This window comes from Arabidopsis lyrata (assembly GCF_000004255.2).
Source record: "Arabidopsis lyrata subsp. lyrata unplaced genomic scaffold ARALYscaffold_3, whole genome shotgun sequence".
Taxonomy (NCBI): Eukaryota; Viridiplantae; Streptophyta; class Magnoliopsida; order Brassicales; family Brassicaceae; genus Arabidopsis; species Arabidopsis lyrata.
The window spans coordinates 19,668,407-19,689,396 of NW_003302553.1; the positions used below are offsets into that span (position 1 = coordinate 19,668,407).

General features: G+C 31.7%; 2 protein-coding genes across 4 annotated transcripts; both read left to right on the top strand.

The window, feature by feature from the left end:
• Nucleotides 1-5,040: 5,040 nt before the first annotated feature.
• Nucleotides 5,041-6,922, top strand: LOC9319942 (non-specific lipid-transfer protein 7). 3 transcript variants are annotated; one of them, XR_002333724.1, is made up of 3 exons: nt 5,045-5,566; nt 5,888-5,973; nt 6,578-6,922. XR_002333724.1 is itself a non-coding variant. In XM_021033916.1 (2 exons), exons 1-2 carry the CDS (start codon nt 5,208-5,210, stop codon nt 5,895-5,897), a joined length of 360 nt encoding a protein of 119 aa, XP_020889575.1. In that variant the 5' UTR covers nt 5,041-5,207; the 3' UTR covers nt 5,898-6,180. The 3 variants fall into 3 exon arrangements, 2 of the variants coding, with proteins under 2 accessions (XP_020889575.1, XP_020889574.1); XM_021033916.1 differs by lacking the exon at nt 6,578-6,922 and having other exon boundaries at nt 5,041-5,557; nt 5,888-6,180; XM_021033915.1 differs by lacking the exon at nt 6,578-6,922 and having other exon boundaries at nt 5,888-6,180.
• A 7,367-nt stretch (nt 6,923-14,289) lies between these two features.
• On the top strand, nt 14,290-17,366 carry LOC110230353 (receptor-like protein 12). Its single transcript, XM_021032990.1, is given in 3 exon segments — nt 14,290-16,817; nt 16,819-17,251; nt 17,254-17,366. Coding segments are annotated over 3 exon segments (2,973 nt in total). The 5' UTR covers nt 14,290-14,384; the 3' UTR covers nt 17,361-17,366.
• The last annotated feature ends 3,624 nt before the right edge of the window (nt 17,367-20,990 follow it).

Genomic DNA, 20,990 nt, shown 5'->3' on the forward strand with positions numbered 1-20,990 from the left:
AAATACCAATTCTAAGATAATATAATTAATTGAAATTGGAAAAAAATTTCGAATATAAGAAGAAGTTTTCCAATTAACAAAAATGTATTACAAAACAACTAAGGAGAAAATTTTCAAAGGAAAATAATAAAGCCCTAAATTCTAAAACAGTGGTTTATATATAAATAACCATCTATGGCCATTGATCGTTGAAAGTTCAAACGAAGAATTTATTGACTTACTATGACACATACAACTTCTCCACCTTCAACGACCTCTTGACGAGCTTGAAAAAGGCTGTTACTAACAAGGAAAGAAAGGAATTTTCGAAGAAGAAATATGGAGCCTATGAAAAGTTTGGAAGGTAGGGCACGTACTGCTTAGACAATATCATAAGAGGATGGAAAGACAACGTGAAAGAAATTTTCACAAGAAGGTGAAGTGAAGAGGGATTAAGGTGTGTTTGGTCTGTGAATATTTGAAGAAGAAATATGGAGCCTATAAAAAGTTTGGAAGGTAGGGCACGTACTGCTTAGACAAAATCATAAGAGGATGGAAAGAGACACCGTATGTGAAAAAAAATTTCACAAGAAGGTGAAGTGAAGAAGGATTAAGGTGTGTCTTGTCTGTGAAGTGTTAAAGCAACGATGACATGAATGTGTTGACGATAACACGATGGCAGCAACCACAAAGAAAAACGTAACTGTCACGAATGACTATGCCACAATTACGATTGCTTGCTAAATTTAATAATTTTAATTTGTTTTTTCGAATATTTAGTTGCTTTTTAGAATTTCATAATTAATATGTAATGTCCACCTTTGCTTTTACTTTCACATGTTTGTAGCTTTGCTTTTCCTTCTGTATGTTTGATGCCGAATTTTATTTCATTGACTTATAATTTGGCCTGGGAAAAAAACCGATAATCGAATAACCAACCGAACCGAACTGAACCGAACCGAACCAAAGTTTTCAAAATAACCGAATGGTTAGTAAAATCTCCTATACAACTAACCGAAACCTAACCAAACCAATAACCAAACGGCTAACCGAAATATCTAAAAATTTAGAAAATATCCAAAAATAATACCTAAAACTATGATTATAAACTCAAATAATAATTATTTTTAGAATCAAAACAATCAAATACTTTTAGTAATCAACATATCCAAATGTTAATAGTTATATTTGTCAAACTTAAATACTCTCTTACAAAATTGAACCAAATTTTAATTTTCTTTCTAATTTTTTCTTTTTTATTGTATTTTCTTCGGTTAATTTTGGTTAATTTCGGTTATATTTGGTTAATTTTGGTTGGGTAAAAACCAAACCGAACCTTTAAAAATTTTGGTAAGTTATAGATATCTATCTAAACATCTGAACCAAACCAAACAAAAAGGTAACCGAACTGATCCGATATGAACTGAAATTCCTAAAATACCCAAATAGTTATTATATTACCATATATCTGAACTAACCGAAACCATTGGCGGACCCATGTGGGAGAAAGGTGGGTCAGATGACCCCCCTTAAATATATAGATTAAACATTTAACTAAGGAATTATGATGTTTTGTTGGCTGAATTGGTTAGTTATTAATGTCTTGACCCACCTAAACCCACGTTCAATTCTCCCTTGCTCCCATTATTTCTCCTATTTTTTTTATTGGGCCATAGCCCATTATTTAAACTTTGGCAATAATTGTTTTGAAAGTAAATAAATTACTTATTTTCACTTGTTTTCTCTAGTCTCCATTTCAATTTGTTTGCAAATTAAGTATATAACTTTGTAAACAAATAAAAATGATAAAAAAATGTCTTAAATGTAGTTTGAAAAATTTATTCAAGTATATATTTTATATGAAGTGCAAAAATATTTTAAAACATATATTGATTTTTTTTATAAGTTGACCCAGGTAAAAAATATTTCTGGGTCCGCCACTGACCGAAACCAATCGCAACCGAACCAAAACCTAACGGTTAACCGAATGCACATGCTTAACTTATATAATAAGTAATGTCCTACTTTGTTTTTACTTCATATTTGTAGCTTGGTGCCAATTCCCATTTCATTGACTTCACATGATTGGTGTAAGTTAAGAATAAAGAGTCTTAATGTATCCGAAAAATTATTGAAACCAAGATTGTCTAATAGAAAAAGTAGCATATAATCATTTTAAATGAAAAATATTAATTTAATAATTAATCTCATTACAAAAATGAGAAAATTTATTGAGCTTTAAAAAAAGGAAACAAAAAACATTCACATTTACAAATTAAAAAGGAAAACTATTGTAAATTCGTGGTTTAACACAATGACAATTGATATATTAAAACAATCGATAAAAGTCGAAGCTATAAGCTCTTCAGACCGTCGTGGGATTTAAAACTACCAATCGTGACTAGCCATATCCATTATTAACATTTTTAGCCATCACGTTAATTAATATTTTTAAATGCTAATATTTTCTATACTAAAATATTAATAAAAAGGAGAAAGAGATGTTGATTTCATTTTTGAAATTAACAACATATAGAAATAAGACAAATGTAAAGTATAGATTTCAATATTATCTTTAGTCACATTTTACCAAAATTTATTTTATTAATAAATGTTGATGCAATATTTTCGAAATTAAAAGGTCATATAAAAAGATCGATTAATATCTTTTAAGAAATAGAAAGATTTTTTCTTGAAATTTTAAGAAGATAGTGATTAAAAATATTAAAAATGTTTTATTTTCTTTATTTGTACTTAACTTTTATCGAAAAATATTAATCCCGAAATCTTTGACCGCCTCTTTTTTCAGACCATGTATCTTTCATAAAATTAAGGAAATAGTTTTTTAAATAAGCTGATAATGATGTGTATATATAGAAAAATAATTATTTTTTTCTTATTATATAAAGTATGGTTTTCAAAGTTAATAACTCACGAGATCGTGACACATGTCAAAATTTTCGATCTGAGATTTTGACATGTGTTAAATAAATTTTTCCTTTTAAAAAGAAAGAAAAAGTAGAAAAATAATTATTAAAAAAAATTATAAATTTAAACAGTTTTAAAATGTAAATAGCTAATTATAAGGAAATTGTACATATATTTCCATAAGAGTGTATATATATGGTCGTTTAAAAGCTTAGGTGGACGGTCTCAGAAGCTTATAGTCTCTACTTTTATATAGTATAGATTTTGTCAAAAATATGCTAACTTTCCACAACCCGAAACTTATGGTTGTAGGTATTTTTAATTTACGTTTGTACAACCCAAAAATATATACAAAGAAACATGAAAATAGTTGTAGACTTGAAAAACGGACATATATTATCTGCATATACTGTGATTCGATATTTTAAAAACGGACATATATTATCCAATTGACGAAAATGTGTGTTCAACGTTCTACATCAATTAAAATATTTAGACAATGATTCAGAATCATATCATAAATAAGAACATTAATAAAATAAATGAGTTTTTTGGCGGGATGGGTTTGGCGGGACGGGTTTTTGAATCAACAATAATAAAAAGATTAAAATATCATTAATCCGTCGCTTCAATACGAATTTAATCCTTATTTTTTTTAATACAAATCACAGGACGGGTTAAGAAATTACGGAACGGGTTATATTTCGGAAATGATTTATACGGCGGACGAATTTGAATCAATATTTATATACCGCTTTAATACGGGTTAAATCCTCAGTTTATTAATAATTATCTCGTGGACTCGTGGTATACCGTTACTTAATAACAATTGTAAACTATATTATAAATAAATATGTTATAAGGAGATACAATTTACAAAATATTTTTATACTAACTTTAAAATTAAATCATCCCGCGGTGTACCGCGGGTTAAAATCTAGTTAGTTGTATAAAATCATAATTAAACAATTTGAGAGGCAAATAGCTTCAACTTTTAGATAAATAAATCTTTATTGTTTTTATGTTACCAATCGGACTTGACTTTCTATTAAAAATAACAATTAAGTTATCCATATATTTAAGAGCATCCTCAACGAGACTTCTTAACATAATACATCATAGGCTCTTATTATTTTTAATCAAAAAATAATGAAGAAAGGCCAAACAGTATAAGAAGCGAGTCTTAAGTTTAACTTTTTCAAAATCAAATTAAACAATTCATAAGAGCCTCAACTTAGTACCCCATGGTTGGAGATGGTCTAAGTCTTTTGTGGAAGCCTTCTATGGAAGCCTTCTAACACAATGGACAAGGTTCAAAGGTTTTCGTGCAAATTATTGGATGCAAAATTTATTGAAGATCCTAGAGTGATGCATGTAGGAGGGTCCATCTCAAGGATGTCATACATGCAGAACCAACATCAGTCGTAGATTCAAATGTACGGGAGAGCTGCATGATATTGTTGTTTGTGGAAACTATTAATCTTAATCACATACGCTATAAATAGATAAAAATTATGATAATAGTATTAAGTTAAATATCAAGAATCTTACCCAAGGGATACTGAATCTCAAGCTTCCCGACCCTTATCCGACCTTGAGGGTCACCCCAATCCTTGCTTTGTGAGTTTCTTGGAACATTTGGTTAAGGATTCGTTTTCAACGTCACAAGATCAAGTGATCGTGACTATTCATCAATTCCCCGAAGCATTCGCGGAAGTGATTTCAACTTACCTTTGGATCGCTTGTGGCAAGTCACTTGGTTGTTCTTGTGTCCAAGGCCTTATGGTTTTCATGTTGAATTATGGTTTTAAACCTATCTATCCTTCTCTTGCAAATTTGATCTTTGTTATGTTTATTGTATCCAACCAAGAGGTTAAAGACTTTGTAAGCTTTACGCCCTTTTGGGAATGAATGAAATCAACTACCTTTGCACAAAAAAAAAAGTATTAAGTTAAATATCCTTGATGATAATGTAATAGATGCAAATAAAAGTATTCCAAAGAAAAATAGGATGCCAAAAAGGAGAACAAATGCTTTTTTTTTTCATTTAAACGAGAACAAATATTAATAAAATATATATTGATAAATTTATCACTTTTCGAAAATATAGAAGTTAAATTGAAATATCCATCAATATAGTGGGAGGATCAAATTAAATGAGAGTAACAACTAACTACTCCTTTCTTCTATAGTCTCACATCCACATTTCATCAGATACGATTTGTTCTCTATATAAACTCTACATCACCCATCTCCTTTTGGAAACCAACAAAAAAACCGGAACTAGCTAATAGATATATATGGCTGGTCTTATGAAGTTGGAATGCTTGGTCTTCGTCTACATGATTGCGGCGTGTCCAATCACAGCAAAGGCGGCTCTGAGCTGTGGCGAAGTTAACAGCAATTTGAAACCATGCACTGGCTACTTGACCAATGGTGGTATCACTAGCCCAGGCCCACAGTGCTGCAACGGCGTTAGAAAGCTTAACGGCATGGTCCTTACAACCCTAGACCGTCGGCAAGCTTGCCGTTGCATTAAAAATGCTGCTAGAGCCATTGGTCCTGCTCTCAACGCTGAACGAGCTGCTGCGATTCCTAGGAGATGCGGAGTCAGAATACCTTACAATACCAAAATCAGGACCACCACCAGGTGCAACACGTATGTTACCGTCTTAATCTATAGAAGGCCCTTGGTAAAATAAAAAAAAAATAAAAAAACTTTCTTAACAAAAAATTTTTCTTAAAAAAATTGAACCCTTTTTCTTCACTAAACTTTTTTAAATGGCTTTGGACCCATGACAAATGCCTATGTTGCCATGGGGTAGAGACGAGCATTGTTAATCTCTTTCTCATATATATAAGGACAAAATTTTGCCAAAATAGGAATATGCGCATGCAAAAGGAAGTATCGAAACCATAATTAATCATAAAATTGGAAACTTGTATTAACGGTGTTATGTTTAATTGTATGTGGCTGCAGCGTGAGGTGAGCGGCGGTCAGATACTCAGATGAAACTACTAGCGGATATATATTTTCTTGTTCAGAAATTCGTTACTAATCAGAAGGTAAATAAAATGGCCCAGTATTGGACCAATTAATTGGACATAAATCGGACAGTACTCGAGGATTAGTTATTTTCTATAAATTTTACCTAAATACATGTTTATATAATATTTGTAAGAAATCATATGTCAATGAAATTACATGGTCTGGTTGTTAAATTTAATGGATAACTTTCAGCCTCAAGTTGAGAGCTTGGATTTATTTGGATCTATTTTTCCTCGTTTTAACGACTTTGATTTAATGAGTGATAAAATTACTTTTTGTCCCTTTCACTTCCTAGCTCGTCCTAAAGATTAATGACATTTTGTTCTTGTTGTCCTCTTGAAGACCATGATCTAAATTTACTGACACATAGTGGATACAACTACGAATAAAGTTTAGGATTATTACTGTGAACAAGATATAAAAAAAAGTTTCTAAGGAAAAAAGTATTATACAAAAGGGGAGACTTTATTTATTAAAAGCACGCAATGGATTAAAAAGACTCAAACACTCTTAAATTTTTTCTCTCTCACTTATCTTTGTTCTAACATTACATCAAGCTTAGGTATTTATAGCACAAAGCTTAGAGAATATTACCTAAAATCATGATCATCCAATCTACAGAGTCGAAGGTAAAAAGTATAAAATCAAAAGATATATTCAAGGACAAAAAATCTATGTGACGGAAGTAGCCTCTGACAGTGAAGAAGACGACATAAGGCAAACATCACTTCTCTTTTTGAAACAAGAGGAATAATATCAAAGATATTTTGTGGTTATGAGTGTATTGAATAAAGTTATGGTTATGAGTATGTAGAATAAAGTTATGGTTGTAAAATAAGTTTGTAAAATATTTTAAAGAATATTTTAGGTAATATTCCCTAGGCTTTGTTCTATAAATACCTAAGCTTGGTAAAGTGTTAAACCAAACTAAGTGAGTGAGAAAGAACCTAAGAGAGTTTGAAAGTCTTTGTAATCCTTTGAGTGTTTTTGATAAGTAAAATCTTCCCCTTTTTATAAGAAAGTACATTCCTTTTTTGGACCGATTGGAAGGAGTTGTAAATGCTGTAGAAAAACAATTTTTATTTCCATAGCCATATAGTAATTCAATCACTCATTGACTTAAAAAAACAAGCTATAGGCAACAAAAAAGAAAAGAAAATATATGGACTGTTGAAATCAAATTTTCTACGGCACAGAAAAATGAGATTTCTGAGATTGTATTATATTAAAAATATATTATTTCGGGGTGTACCGCGAGTCATATCCTAATTATAAATAAATAAAAGGATAATATTATTGAATAGCCAAAAAAAACACTGAAATTAAGAAAATAGCAGAGAGAAATTTTTTTGTTGCAAAATAGTCATAGTCCCACGTTGTCAGATGAAGTGAAATACCAAAACTATCATTTGTTTGTTGCGAGATCAACGATATGCGAGATAGTTTCGTGAGATTTTTCAAAATAGCATGTAACATTTAAATTTTACATGTTATATTTAACTTAAGGATATGATATTTCAAAAAACATAGTGAACTTTAAAAAAAAACATTGTTTTGTAATATTTTTTAAGAAAAAACATTGTTATGAAAAATTTAATCTGAATAGAATCTTTTTAAAAAGAATTCACATGTAATCTTCATAAAAATCATATATTACTAAAAAATACTCATCTTTTTTAAAAGAAATCATATGTGATCTTAATAAAACACGTGTATTATTACAAAATAACATGATAAAGAGAGATATTAAACTGAATAAAATGTTTTTTCCAAGAAATACCATGTGTTCTTTATAAATAACGTGTAATACGAGAAAAATACATGATAAAAAGAGATATATTATGCTATCACATGTAATTCGAAAAAAAAGCATGTTAAAAGCAAATTTACGTAATTACATATGCATTCCGGCATGTTACCGACAAGTTACTGTATCTCATAGTTAGTTTGTATATTTTTTTTGAATCCATGATTACTTTGTATAGATTCCCGAAAAAAAAACAAATCAATCACCATCAGTGAGGAGAGCACTACAAAAAAAGTGTACATTGATAGCACTATGTGATAGCACGGATTTCCTAATTGCTATTAAAGATGGTATCTGGAATTTTGTAACTATATCACAGCGTTTCAAAAACGCTAAGACAAATAATAGCAAAGCGGGAAGTAAAAATACTTATGACCGCCAACAATTTCCCAAAATATTAGATTTAACGCCCACCACTTAACAAAAAAAAAAAAACAAAAACTCGTTTAACCTAGTTCATAACACTCAACTTCTAATTTTTTGTTCTAAGTCTTTTTACTCGTCTTCTTCTTTTCTAAAAAAGTTCTCTCATCTCTAGATCCACACCACCGCCTAGCCACATACCTTCTCCGTTGACATGGCCTCGTCTCCTCCGTCTTCCACCGTTAAAGGTACTAGCCTATTCCTCCTCGTCTTCTCTCCACATCTTCTTCTCCTCCCTCCCTTCTCTTCTTCACTTCTTGATGAAATTAAGCCTTATGGATTGAATTGATGTGTCAAGGAGATGAATTCGCACAAGATGAATTGAATCGGTAAGGAGATCGGAAACCAGATGATGGTGACAAGAAGGAGAAGAAGTTCGAACGAGTCTCACCACCTGCTCGTGTTGGGAGGAAGCAACGGAAGCAGAAAGGACTTGAAGCGGCGGCTAAACTGAAGCGATCACTACATAAATGATTGGGTCATGACCCTCTATTTCCTTGATTCGAGTAAGTTCCTTCATCTTCCCGCAGACTCAATGACTCCTCCACTGTTCGTAGATCTCCCGTCTTCGTTGTCCAGGAAGTTGTCAAGGAGATGAAATCCACCAATAGCCTAGTATGCTTCCACTTTCTCGTCTCTCATGCTTGTAAATTTATGCGTGCTTTGATTTGTTGTTTTGAAATTGATTTTATTCACTGTATTTCTAAGGGGTTACGTTTTTAGAGTTCTCTGTGCATACAAGGTGTTCGACGAATTGACTGTGAGACAAACTAAGAAACGACTCTCTCAACATGTCTTCCTATGATGATCTTTCATGTTTGCTAATTGAGTGTAAAAATTTGACCTTTGCTTTTGTAGTCTAAAATGGTGGACTATATCCTTGGAGTCTCTAATCCTATGAAATGACACTTTGAGGTGAGCAATATTTTTTGACTGTAATTCTTAGTTCATTAGCTATTTAAAGCCCACAGATTTTAACTAATATTTTCTTATTGTGTGACCAAGAATCTGAAAATTAATTCAAATCACTATGCTTCATGGATGGTTCACTTGGTTGAGCCAGGCTAGTATACTTCTCTCAATATTCTATATTCTTGCAATGCTTATACGGCTTAGACAAATATTGAACGTGCCATAAGCTGATGATGATGTCTCTATGTTCTTGAGTGTTGTGTTTGTTTTGTGGGTTATAAACAAATCAAAAGCTGTCTCCAGAAAGTCAAACCATTTCGTTTAGATACACCACTTGAATATAGAAAGTGCATCATCTGTCAATTAAGTTCAGATTTGGTTTCATTTTTCTAGTCCAAATCACTTATTTGTAGAAACCAATGTTTAGATTGGTGATAAAACAGATTTGTTTCTTAAGCATTAATTAATGTTTATGTGTTTGTTTGTTTGTTTGTTTGACAGGATGAATATAAGGCAAAAGATTAGATCAAAATTTGTTCACGAGGTACTTCTAACACTAATTAAGTTTCTTAATTTAACATTGTATCTTCTTCGCATGACATGTACATTTGAATTTTAGTGCTTGGTTTGGTTAATTTCTCCGTTTGATATTATGGATTTTTTGTGGATGACTTGATGGTTAGCAAAATAAAGAACAAGGAAGGATAATTCAGGTGCTTTTGATATTTCTAACATCTTAATTAGTTTTATATTTTGATAAAAACATAGGTTGTCTTTTGTAGTTATGTATTCTCTTTGTGATATGAAGAGATCAGTTTATAAGACAAGTGGAAATAATGTTAATACTCTGCTGCTCCAAATACCTTTGCTTTAATGTTATTACAGATAGCTGAGCAGAATATACAAGAACAGGTAGTGGAAATCAATTCTTCTTCATCTTTAGGAGCTGTTAAGAAAGAGGTGGGACATGTTGAGGACGAATGCTTTTTTCTTAAGAATATAAGAATATAAATACCTTGCTTTTTTCTTTTCTTTATTCTGATGATTTTAAAACTGTTGTGTTTTCTATGGTGTGGTGTGTTTACTATGGTGTGGTGTGTTTATCGTTATTTGGTTTATATACATGGATTAGTTTAGCATCCTCTTTGTTTAATATTATTACCATGAGCTTCATCACCACTATTGAGTTTGAATCTCTTTACCATGTAAAAAAAATTAGAGACTGATATATGTATGAGTTATCTCTTTATTTTCTTTTAGATGTCTCTCTGAATTTGTTAAATTTTTGGCGTTTGATGCAGCATTGATTTTAAGATAAAAACTATTGAGGAAACAAGATTGAAGACTGTGATATATGTTGATGCTTTTGTACACATGATTACAGAGATTATGGACGGGGATGATATGGGAAGGCGAAACATATAAAGGAGATGTTAGCTTTATTTTGTTTAAAACTTTGTATGATGTTATGTAAAAAATGGATAATGTAGTAATACTTTTATGTATTTTGATGATTTATGAAAAAATAAAATTTATATTATAAATCCAATTAAATTTATTTTGCAAAACAGGATTTAAATATAAATCAAATTAAATATATATATATATATATATATATCAAATAGAAATATGCTACAATACAATATAAAATAACACTAAATGTGTGCTATAATATGGTATATTGCAGCATTCTATTACCGCTATAATTGAACGATCTATAATAGCACGTCAGAAAACGCTATCGTATGAGTGTCCTCTACCATAGCTGCCGAGAACATAGCGTTTGTGAATTCGCTATCTATAACGTAAGATAGCATATTTTTAGCGCTAACAATGAACAAATTTCTTGTAGTGGAGTTAGACAGCTAGACTATTAGTTTGTAATTTAAAAAATTTATTGTCATGACGAGAATTTGGATTAGTTAGGTTGTCAATCCAATCATGTGGACTCCTGATCAAGGAAGCAGCATCGCCACTGAAGTCGACGATATATGAGACAAGAATCAATTAATTGATAATATATAAATGTGGTGGAAATTTCAGAAGAAGAGATAAGACTTAACGACTTTTACTCAATGCATCCAGCGTGACTTAGAAGACTTCGTAGAAAGACTAGTCAAGCTTATCGGGTGTATCTTCGTTATGTATAGAAAGAGATGAACATGAAACCAGGTTACGTACTGACTTGCAAAAGTCGTAATGGAAGTATATAGTCAGAATGTTCTAACCGAGTTTATGTGATATGCAAGTCATATTTTATAATACGATTGTAGAATATTTATGAGCTCCCATGATTTTCAAACCATATCTCGTTCTTAGGCCAAGGAAGTTTGACGCAAAAACAGGTGTATGATGCCTTTAGATGTTCTGGGCCGCACACGCACTACACTGATGTAAAATGAGTTCATACCTTAATCGACACGTCCGAGTAATCTTTGAAATTTCTTGGTGATGGGGATAGATCATTATAATTAATGTTCTTCAACGAGGAATTCCTAGTAAGCAAGAGTCATCAAATCGTTTTGATTACGTCCTTGCCCTTTGTATACACCGTCCATCTCTCCTACCGATTGAATGATGTGGTGAAGTGTTTAAATCACGGTAACGTGGGTGGTTCACCACCCACAATGTCGCGAAAAGTCCACAAACCTTATCATTTAGATGAAAGAGAAGTCGTAATTTCCATAGGTGGGCTGGTTTCTTAGCCGATATCGTGCCCATCTAATCCGTTGTTTCGCATAACATCCCGGTCGGGAGCTCTATTTCGGTCTGGCCGAACGTTTAGTTTCTGATATTACAAAACCCCCATAAAAAGTGTCAAAAAACATGCAAACGTATGGCTGGCATTCGCCTCTCCGGAAACTATGTGTGCGCAGATGTTTTGCTGCGATCTAAAGTCTAAAACTACTCGTGGCAACCGATATTTCGGCTCTCGTATCAATGAACAACATAGCGAAATGTGATACTCGGTGTGTATTTCAAAATCCCTTGAACCATCGATCGAGTCTTTGAACATAAATTACACCCAAACCTTCTGGCAAAGGGCATATCTGTTTGGGTGTCACAAATCACTGTCCCCCACTATCCTTTGTGGATACGGGATGGAAGCTGGTCTCCCTTGTATTACCGCACGTGGTTGACCAAGGCAAGGAAGTCTTAAGTGTTCCCACATGCAGTGGGTGAACTTGGCCCATTTTCTTAACAAGGTTTTATATCTAAATGTTCTTAATGATAAAAATCGTCATGATTTATTTCTGAATCAATTACGGATTTGTCATTTTTTTAATGATATTTCTGGATTTTGCCATTTTTGAATAGTTTGTGGATTTTGCCTTTTTTCAGACTACAAAAATATGATGTAACATGCGTTTACCCGTTATGTTTGGGTTAAGTCGGTTTCATTTATTCATAGGATTTAGTATTTGGTATAAAGTACATGTTTTGCAGAAAAAACCGTAAATACGTACATTTTTAAATATTAAAAATAGCAAATTCATAAGATTTTAGTAAAGATGGCATTTTCAAAAGATTTTGATGCAAAAGGGTAAAATCAACAATAATCCCTTTAATGTAGGTCAAGGTGTTTCAAGTTAATATAAAAGTAGGTTGGACAGAGATGTCCTGGAAGATGAGTTTTATACTCCCTTTGTTTCAAAATGTAAGATGTTTTGGCTAAAAGCACAAAGTTTCATAAACTAATTAATCTGATTTGTTTTTATATTTTCTACATTAAGAACATAATTTAATATTTTATTAAATAAAATTTGGCCAATGAAAATTTATACTACATAATATAAATAGTCACAAATGTATATAAATTTAATTTTTGCATAGAAACTTGAACATTTTTGTCCTAAACATCTTATATTGTGAAACAAAATAAAAAACTAAAACATCTTATAATATGAAATAATTGATAACTTGGAAAACTTTTGAATATGTAATAGCCTTGATATCCAGCTAAGTGATTGTTTGTTGGACACATCGATATATTTTTTCTCTTGACTGTGTTAAGTAAACTCGGGCCATGGATTTTTTGCGCAGTAGTTAAGGATACAAGAAAGTTATGGATAGTAGTTTGGGCTACAGGTAGGAATCCAGATGTACTATATAAATTCAATTATGATCACTTTTTACTTTCTACATCTATCCAATTTACTATGTACTCTACTTATTCTTCTTAATTTCGCCCAAACTATTAATCCTATCCAATTAACCAAATTCATTTAATCTTCGTAATTACGATTTAAAATGAATCTCGCGTTTACTATTTCGAGATTTGAATATACCCGACTATTTCGAGATTTGAGTATACCCGAATATAAAATATTTCCAACATGTCAACAATACATTTAAAAGCTTTGGTGCAGTAGTTACATTTTTGTACTATCACGTACGTAGAGACTAATATGTTGTTAATTATAAATATAGGATTTTTAGTATTTTCTGGTAAAAAACAAGAATAATGGATTACAAAACTGGTGTAGAATATTCCAGAAGAAGAAAAAGAGTATCTTCAACTTTGAAGAAGTAGAATAGTAGCTTGGATAGGAAGCAAACTTATTATGCCCTAAAGGCTAAAGTCTACAACATTGAACATTACTTTTACTTCTTTTTTACTTGCCTAAGAAATATGGCCAAAATATTTTTAAAAAAAGAAACAAAATAATAACAGATGAGCAAAGTATTTATATATTGACTATTCAAAGCTGCAACGTTATTTGCATTAACTAAAAAAAGAAGTTAAGGTTTTCTTTTTAATAACAAACGAAGACCCAAATTAATCTACGATATTACATTATTACTCTATCGGTCTTGAACAGTTTCATTCGCTCATCTGGATGAAAGTCAATAAAAGGATATATGAAACCACTAAAATCAACAAAAACGATGTTATCCAGACAAAAATCAATTGATAATAATATCTATCCCTGTCTTGTTTTAATGCTACAACGACCTTTGGATAACAAAAATGTGGTGGAGATTTCAGATGGCTCTCTAATGTGGTGGCAAATTTCATATGCCTCTGGACTGTTCTTCTGGAAAAATATAAAATTTGAATCATTACCAACAAAGTCCACAATGAATAAAAATGGTGGAGACTTTTACACAATGCGTCCAACGTGAAGAAGACTTGGTAGAAAGACTGGTTTATCTCTATTCTGTATATAAAGACTTGAATATGAAACCATGTTATCATCACAATTTCCATTTCTTGCTTTTTCATTATTGATATTCAAGAAAGTAAGAAAAAGAAGAAAAAAAAAACACTTAGAAAAAAAAAAGATGAAAGGCTCTATAACTCTTTCTTTTCTCATCATTTTTATTTTTCATTTTCTTGACGTGTTTGCGGCTCCTAGCAGACACTTGTGTAATCCTGATCAAAGGGATGCAATTCTCGAGTTCAAGAACGAGTTTGAAACTTTGGAGGCCTCTTGTTTTGACAGCATTCCTCCGAAGACGGAATCATGGACGAATAACAGCGATTGTTGTTATTGGGACGGTATCAAATGTGATGCCAAGTTCGGGGATGTGGTCGAGCTAGATCTTAGCTTCAGTTGCCTAAGTGGCCAGCTCAATTCCAATAGTAGTCTTTTTAGTCTTCCACAACTTCGTTCTCTAACCACTCTTGACCTTTCTAATAATGATTTTATTGGTAAAATCCCATCTTCACTTGAAACCCTCTCTAATCTCACCACTCTAGACATTTCTAGAAATCATTTCAATGGTAGGGTTCCTTCTTCACTTGGAAACCTTTCTCATCTCACCTTTCTTGACTTCTCTCATAACAACTTTAGTGGTCAAATCCCATCTTCACTTGGACATCTTTCGCATCTAAAATCTTTCAACCTCTCTTTTAACAATTTCAGTGGTAGGATTCCTTCTTCGATTGGAAATCTTTCTAGTCTTACCAATCTCTGCCTCACTCGTAACAGTTTTGATGGTGAACTTCCATCTTCACTTGGAAGTCTTTTGCATCTCACCTTTCTCATCCTTGATCGTAACCGTTTTTCCGGTGAAATCCCATCTTCACTTGGAAATCTTACGCATCTCACCTCTCTCAACTTCCATCATAACAACGTTTTTGGTAAAATTCCATCTTCACTTGGAAAACTTTCTCATCTCTCATATCTTGTCCTCTCTGTTAACAATTTTGTTGGTGAAATCCCATCTTCTTTTGGTAATTTAAACGAATTAGCAATATTCGTCGTTGATTACAACAGCCTTAGTGGTAGCCTCCCCCTTGCACTACTAAACCTAACAAAACTGTCAAAATTATCTCTTATTTACAATCATTTTACTGGCACTCTTCCTTCTAACATGAGCTCACTCTCCAACTTGGAGTTGTTTGATGCAACAGAAAATGATTTCACTGGAACTCTCCCTTCTTCTCTCTTCACCATTTCATCTTTGGAAACTATTAGTTTGGTAAATAACCAACTCAACGGCACTCTTGAGTTTGGGGATATATCTTTACCATCTAATCTAACAGTCTTACGGCTTGGCAATAACAACTTTAGAGGGCCAATCCATAAATCTATTTCCAAATTAGTTAACCTTAAGGAGCTTGACATTTCCAATTGCAACACCCAAGGCTTAGTTGACTTTACTATCTTCTCGCAGCTTAAGTCGCTCGAACATCTCTACCTCTCCCATTTGAACACCACCACTACGATTGACTTGAATGCAATCTTATCAAGTTTGCAGTTACTAGATTCACTGGATCTCTCAGGCAACCATGTTTCTACTACAAACAAGAGGTCTCTTTCTGATTCTTCATTGGTATTGATAAGTCAGTTGTCCTTGTCGGAATGCGGTATCACCGAGTTTCCAGAGTTCCTAAGAACCCAAAAGCTTATGGTGTCTCTAGACATTTCCAACAACAAGATCAAAGGTCAAGTGCCTGGATGGTTATGGATGCTCCCTGATTTGCAGTACGTGAATCTTTCCAACAACACTTTCATCGGTTTCGAAAGAATAACTAAACTTGGACTCTCCTCTGTCCAAGAACCAACTATAAGCAAGTTCTTTGGCTCCAACAACAATTTCACGGGCAAGATTCCATCTCTCATATGTGAGTTGCCTTATCTCAGCACTCTTGATTTGTCTAACAACAAATTCAATGGTTCAATCCCTAGCTGTACGGGATATCTTCAAGCTCCATATCTTCAAGCTCTAAATCTTCGAAATAATCGTCTTAGTGGAGGCCTTCCAAAGAATTTATTTGAAAGTCTAATTTCCCTTGATGTTGGCTATAACCAACTAGTGGGAAAGCTTCCAAGATCGTTGACTCATATATCTTCTCTTGAAGTTCTGAATGTGGAGAGCAACAGAATCATTGATACGTTTCCTTTCTGGTTGAGTTCTCTACAAGAGCTACAAGTTCTAGTCCTTCGCTCCAATGCATTTTATGGACCGATAGAGCAAACACAGTTTTCTAAGTTGCAAATCATCGACATATCCGGTAATCAATTCAATGGTACGTTGCCACCAAATTTCTTTGTCAATTGGACTGCAATGTTCTCACTGGAAAGAAATGAAGATCAATCTAATGTAGAGACCATGCCATTGTCTGAGTCAAAGTACATGAGTACAGACTATTACTACTTTGTGTCAATGGTTTTGATATACAAAGGTGTAGAGATGGAGCTGGTACGTGTCCTAAAAATCTTTACGGCGATCAACTTTTCGGGAAACAAATTTGAAGGAAAGATTCCAAAATTCCATTGGTCTATTAAAAGAGCTTCATGTGCTCAACTTGTCAAACAATGCTTTCACTGGCCACATCCCATCAACTATGGGGAACCTCACCGCTCTTGAGTCACTGGACGTTTCCCAAAACAAGCTTTCAGGAGAAATTCCACAAGAGTTAGGGAAACTCTCGTACCTTGCGTACATGAACTTCTCACATAACCAGCTGGTTGGTCTATTACCAGGGGGCACTCAGTTTCAAACACAGAATTGCTCTTCCTTCGCGGATAACCAGGGACTTTTTGGCCCTTCACTTGAGAAAGTTTGTGAAGATATCCACGCGAAAACATCACAACCAGGTGAAACGCCAGAGCAAGAGGAAGAGGAAGATGAAGAAGAGGTCTTGAATTGGATAGCAGCTGCAATAGGATCCATACTTGGTACTGCATTTGGATTGACATTTGGTACTGCATACTATTTTCCTACAAACCAGATTGGTTCATGATTCCTTTTATATTTTGTGGACCTAATTTTGTTTCAAATAAAGGTAAAATGGTCATTAAAAATTAAAAGAGGGCAAACTTAAAAATGGACTCTCAAAGGAGGCATTTTTGAGAAGGGGTATTGAAAAAGGGGCATTTTTAACAATTTCTCTTTAAAAAACCAGGAATTTAATAAATATTTATTTAGAAGCTTTCTTAATTTGAAAATTTAAAATATTTAATTTTGGTAAGTTTAATTAATATTTATATATATTTTGTATTCGATTTTTGAGTAATAAGAATAAGTAATATAAGTAATATATATAAATAAGAGTGTTTGGCAAAGAAAATAGTAGAATTAAAAAACAACATTGAGATTAACTGTGAGCTTCACACATAAGCATCAAAAATATCTTTTAATATAAAGATGATATATATAACTAGTAGTTTTAAAAACTTTTAATACATTATATAATCCATGATGCATTCTCCTAGATTTTTATCAATAAAATATATGTAATAAAAATCAAATTGATTATCTTACAATTCTGAAATTCATGCAAAATAAGTTGAATTAGTCTTTAAGAAATAAAAGGTTAGGATCCACATCAATTAGACCCTTCTAAGTATCATACATGTATTTGAAGTTTGAACTCTCAAAATTTAGATATCGAACTTAGCCATGTATTTCAGTTAGTTAGCCAATTTTAATTTTGTTATCTGTATAATTTTCATGTTTATATAGATTATGTCAAAAACTGTAAAATACTTAACCATATTGTTTTGATCTTATAATTAAACATATATCGCTTTTAGTTGGCATGTTATTACTAGATTCATAACTCATTCTCTTATTAGAAGTTTAGAACAAAAATTTCTTATGCATACGTCAAATGGATTTGAAATAAAAAAAAATAGTGAATCAAAAATTCAAGATCAGTTGGAATATCCTTTTTAGTTTTGGTGGTAAATTCAATGTGCGTTTATTTTATTGGTCAACCATTCTTTTCGGCACTAAACTCTCATTTGACCATTCTTGGTTGATGTTTTTTTTTTTTAAGATTTAACTAAAGCCATAAACAGATTACTTGATAAATAAAGGTAAAATGTTTTCCACAAACAAAAAGTATAAATTTCACACTGATTACTTTATTACTCCAAAAATTATATTTTTTCCTACAAAAATGAATTACTTCATAGGTTTGATAGTGATTATTATTATGAATGCTTGGTTGAATGAAGCTTGCGCGTATATTCAAATAGAAGTTATAAACAACCTCCCTCCTTGTACAATTCTCGATGTTCATTGTCGTAGCAAGAACCCAAACGCAGATTTCAGAGTTGTACAGTTAAGAAACGCTACCGTTCCAAAGAAATTTTTATTCGAAGAAGGTATCGTCTATTATAAAAAGAGAGAAATTTATTGTCGTTTATCGTATAAGGATACATTCGAAAACTATTATGATATTCCAGTACACAGAGCCGCATCTCGTTATCGATGTGGCCAGCTACGTCGATGGATTGCAAAAAGAGATGGAATTTACTTTACAAAAAATCATGATAAACCACCGGGATTTGTATTTCCATGGTTGGTGAAGCTCCCTAATTAATAACCCTCCTAAATAATAAAGCATTATAAACCATCAACCGCTTCTTTTATAGAACTAACTAATATTAATGTAAGATATCTTTGTGTTTCATGTCGTATGAACTAAGTCATAAGAGCTAGATAACCGTTCTAATTTTGTGTCAGAGCATTGTAATAAAATTATGAGTTCATCTCATATATATATATACTAGATAAGGACCCGTCCGATGGACGGGTTTATTTTTATTAAAATTAAAATTAAATTTAACAAAAAATTAATTAACAACGTTGTAAGTAAAAAATTTCTTTCAAAAGTAAAAATAATATTTACTTTTTCGCGGTTGCATTGTTTTTTTAACCACTAAAATTATTAATTCAAAATTATTTCGAATGAAAGATATATCACATAACAATAATTCATGGTATACTTATATGAAGAACAAAAATTAAAAATATTCATCATAAAGTTGGTGAATAAAACCGAAGTGATGTTTAATTAGACACGTTAAAAATATAAAGATGATAAATCGACTAAATTCTTTAGCCTTCCAAGCTAACGTTGCGGGTTCGATTCCTATATACTCGATTGCAATAACTTTATGATCAATCAATAAAAAATTGATAAATTCAATAAATTATAAGCACGATGATATATGAATCTTATATAATTCATATATGAACATAGAAATTGAAATAAACAATTTTGAAATAATATAATTAAATGCAAAATATCAAAAAGAAAAAAGAAGCATATATGTTTCTTACATATTTAAGAATTTCAAATAAAACAATATAAAACTTTACTTAAAATCATCACATATTTCTAATTAGAAAATAATATTGATATAAATAATGTAAATTTGTAATTTAAATCATGACACATGTCGCAATCTTAAATCATTAGAACTATGATATATTATAAATCTTATATAATTTAAACTGAATGTAGAAACCAAAATAAACAATTTAAAGATACAACAGTTAAACTAAAAAAAAAATTATAAACACGATGATATATGAATCTTTGATAATTAAAATATGAAAAGAAAAATTGAAATAAACAATCTAATTATACTACAATCATAATTGAGGACAAAAAAACAGTTAAGTAAAAAAATATTATAAAATAGAAAAAAAAAAAATTGATCTCACATATTTCTAATTGAAAAAATAAACTCAAATAAATAATATGAGGATTAGTTTAAGGGGAAATTGTTAAAAATACTCTTTTTGGTGTGCCCCTTTTCAAAAATGCCCCTTTTAGATGTCCATTTTCAAAAATGTCCTTTTTTAAATCTAAAATTTTTATAAAGTTTTATTAGGTTTATAAGGTACTTATGGATTGTAACTACTACTTGAAGACTCGATCCAAGTATTTATAAGGTTTTATAAGATGTTTTTAAAGGTTTTACAAGTTATTTTAAAGGACTCTGGCCAAGTCTGGAGATAGACCAGGAAAGACATCTTCAAACCTGCCCGCTGACACTAGTACTGCTATAAGTAATGCAACTATGAATCTCATGGAGAGTTCGATCCTTGCTCAGGATGAACGCTGGCGGCATGCTTAACACATGCAAGTCGGCCTCTCCTCGTTCCGCCTGCTGGCCTATTGGGATAGCAGCCTGCGGGCTTTGCCTGCCCATTAGAATAATAATCAAAAATTCCGGCTGAGTTATATCCCTTCCCCCATCAAGAAATAGAACTGACTAATCCTAAGTCAAAGGGTCGAGAAACTCAAGGCCACTATTCTTGAACAACTTGGATATTACAAGATATTTAAAATATTTTAAAGGTTTTTAAAGATATTTAAAATGCATTTATAAGGTATTTATAAAGTATTTATAAGATTTTAGATACATAGAAATGAAGTTTGTGTATGTTTTAATAATATTACATACATATTTGGGTAAATCTTATATTCTTAAGAGCATTTTTTATAAGGTTTTAAAAAAGGTTTTTAAGAGCATTTTTTATAAGGTATTTTTGAAAAATGACATTTTTGCAAAAGCCCCTAGTTTAATTAAATGATCACATATTTCTAATTGGAAAAGATATTGAAATAAATAATATCAAATTTTAAATTAATATATAATAACGTATGTTTCCTTTTTAATAAATTTGCCTGATTTT

What these genes read in the sequence shown, in the direction of transcription:
- LOC9319942 (XM_021033915.1), top strand. Translation starts at nt 5,208, where the DNA reads ATGGCTGGTCTTATGAAGTTGGAATGCTTGGTCTTCGTCTACATGATT.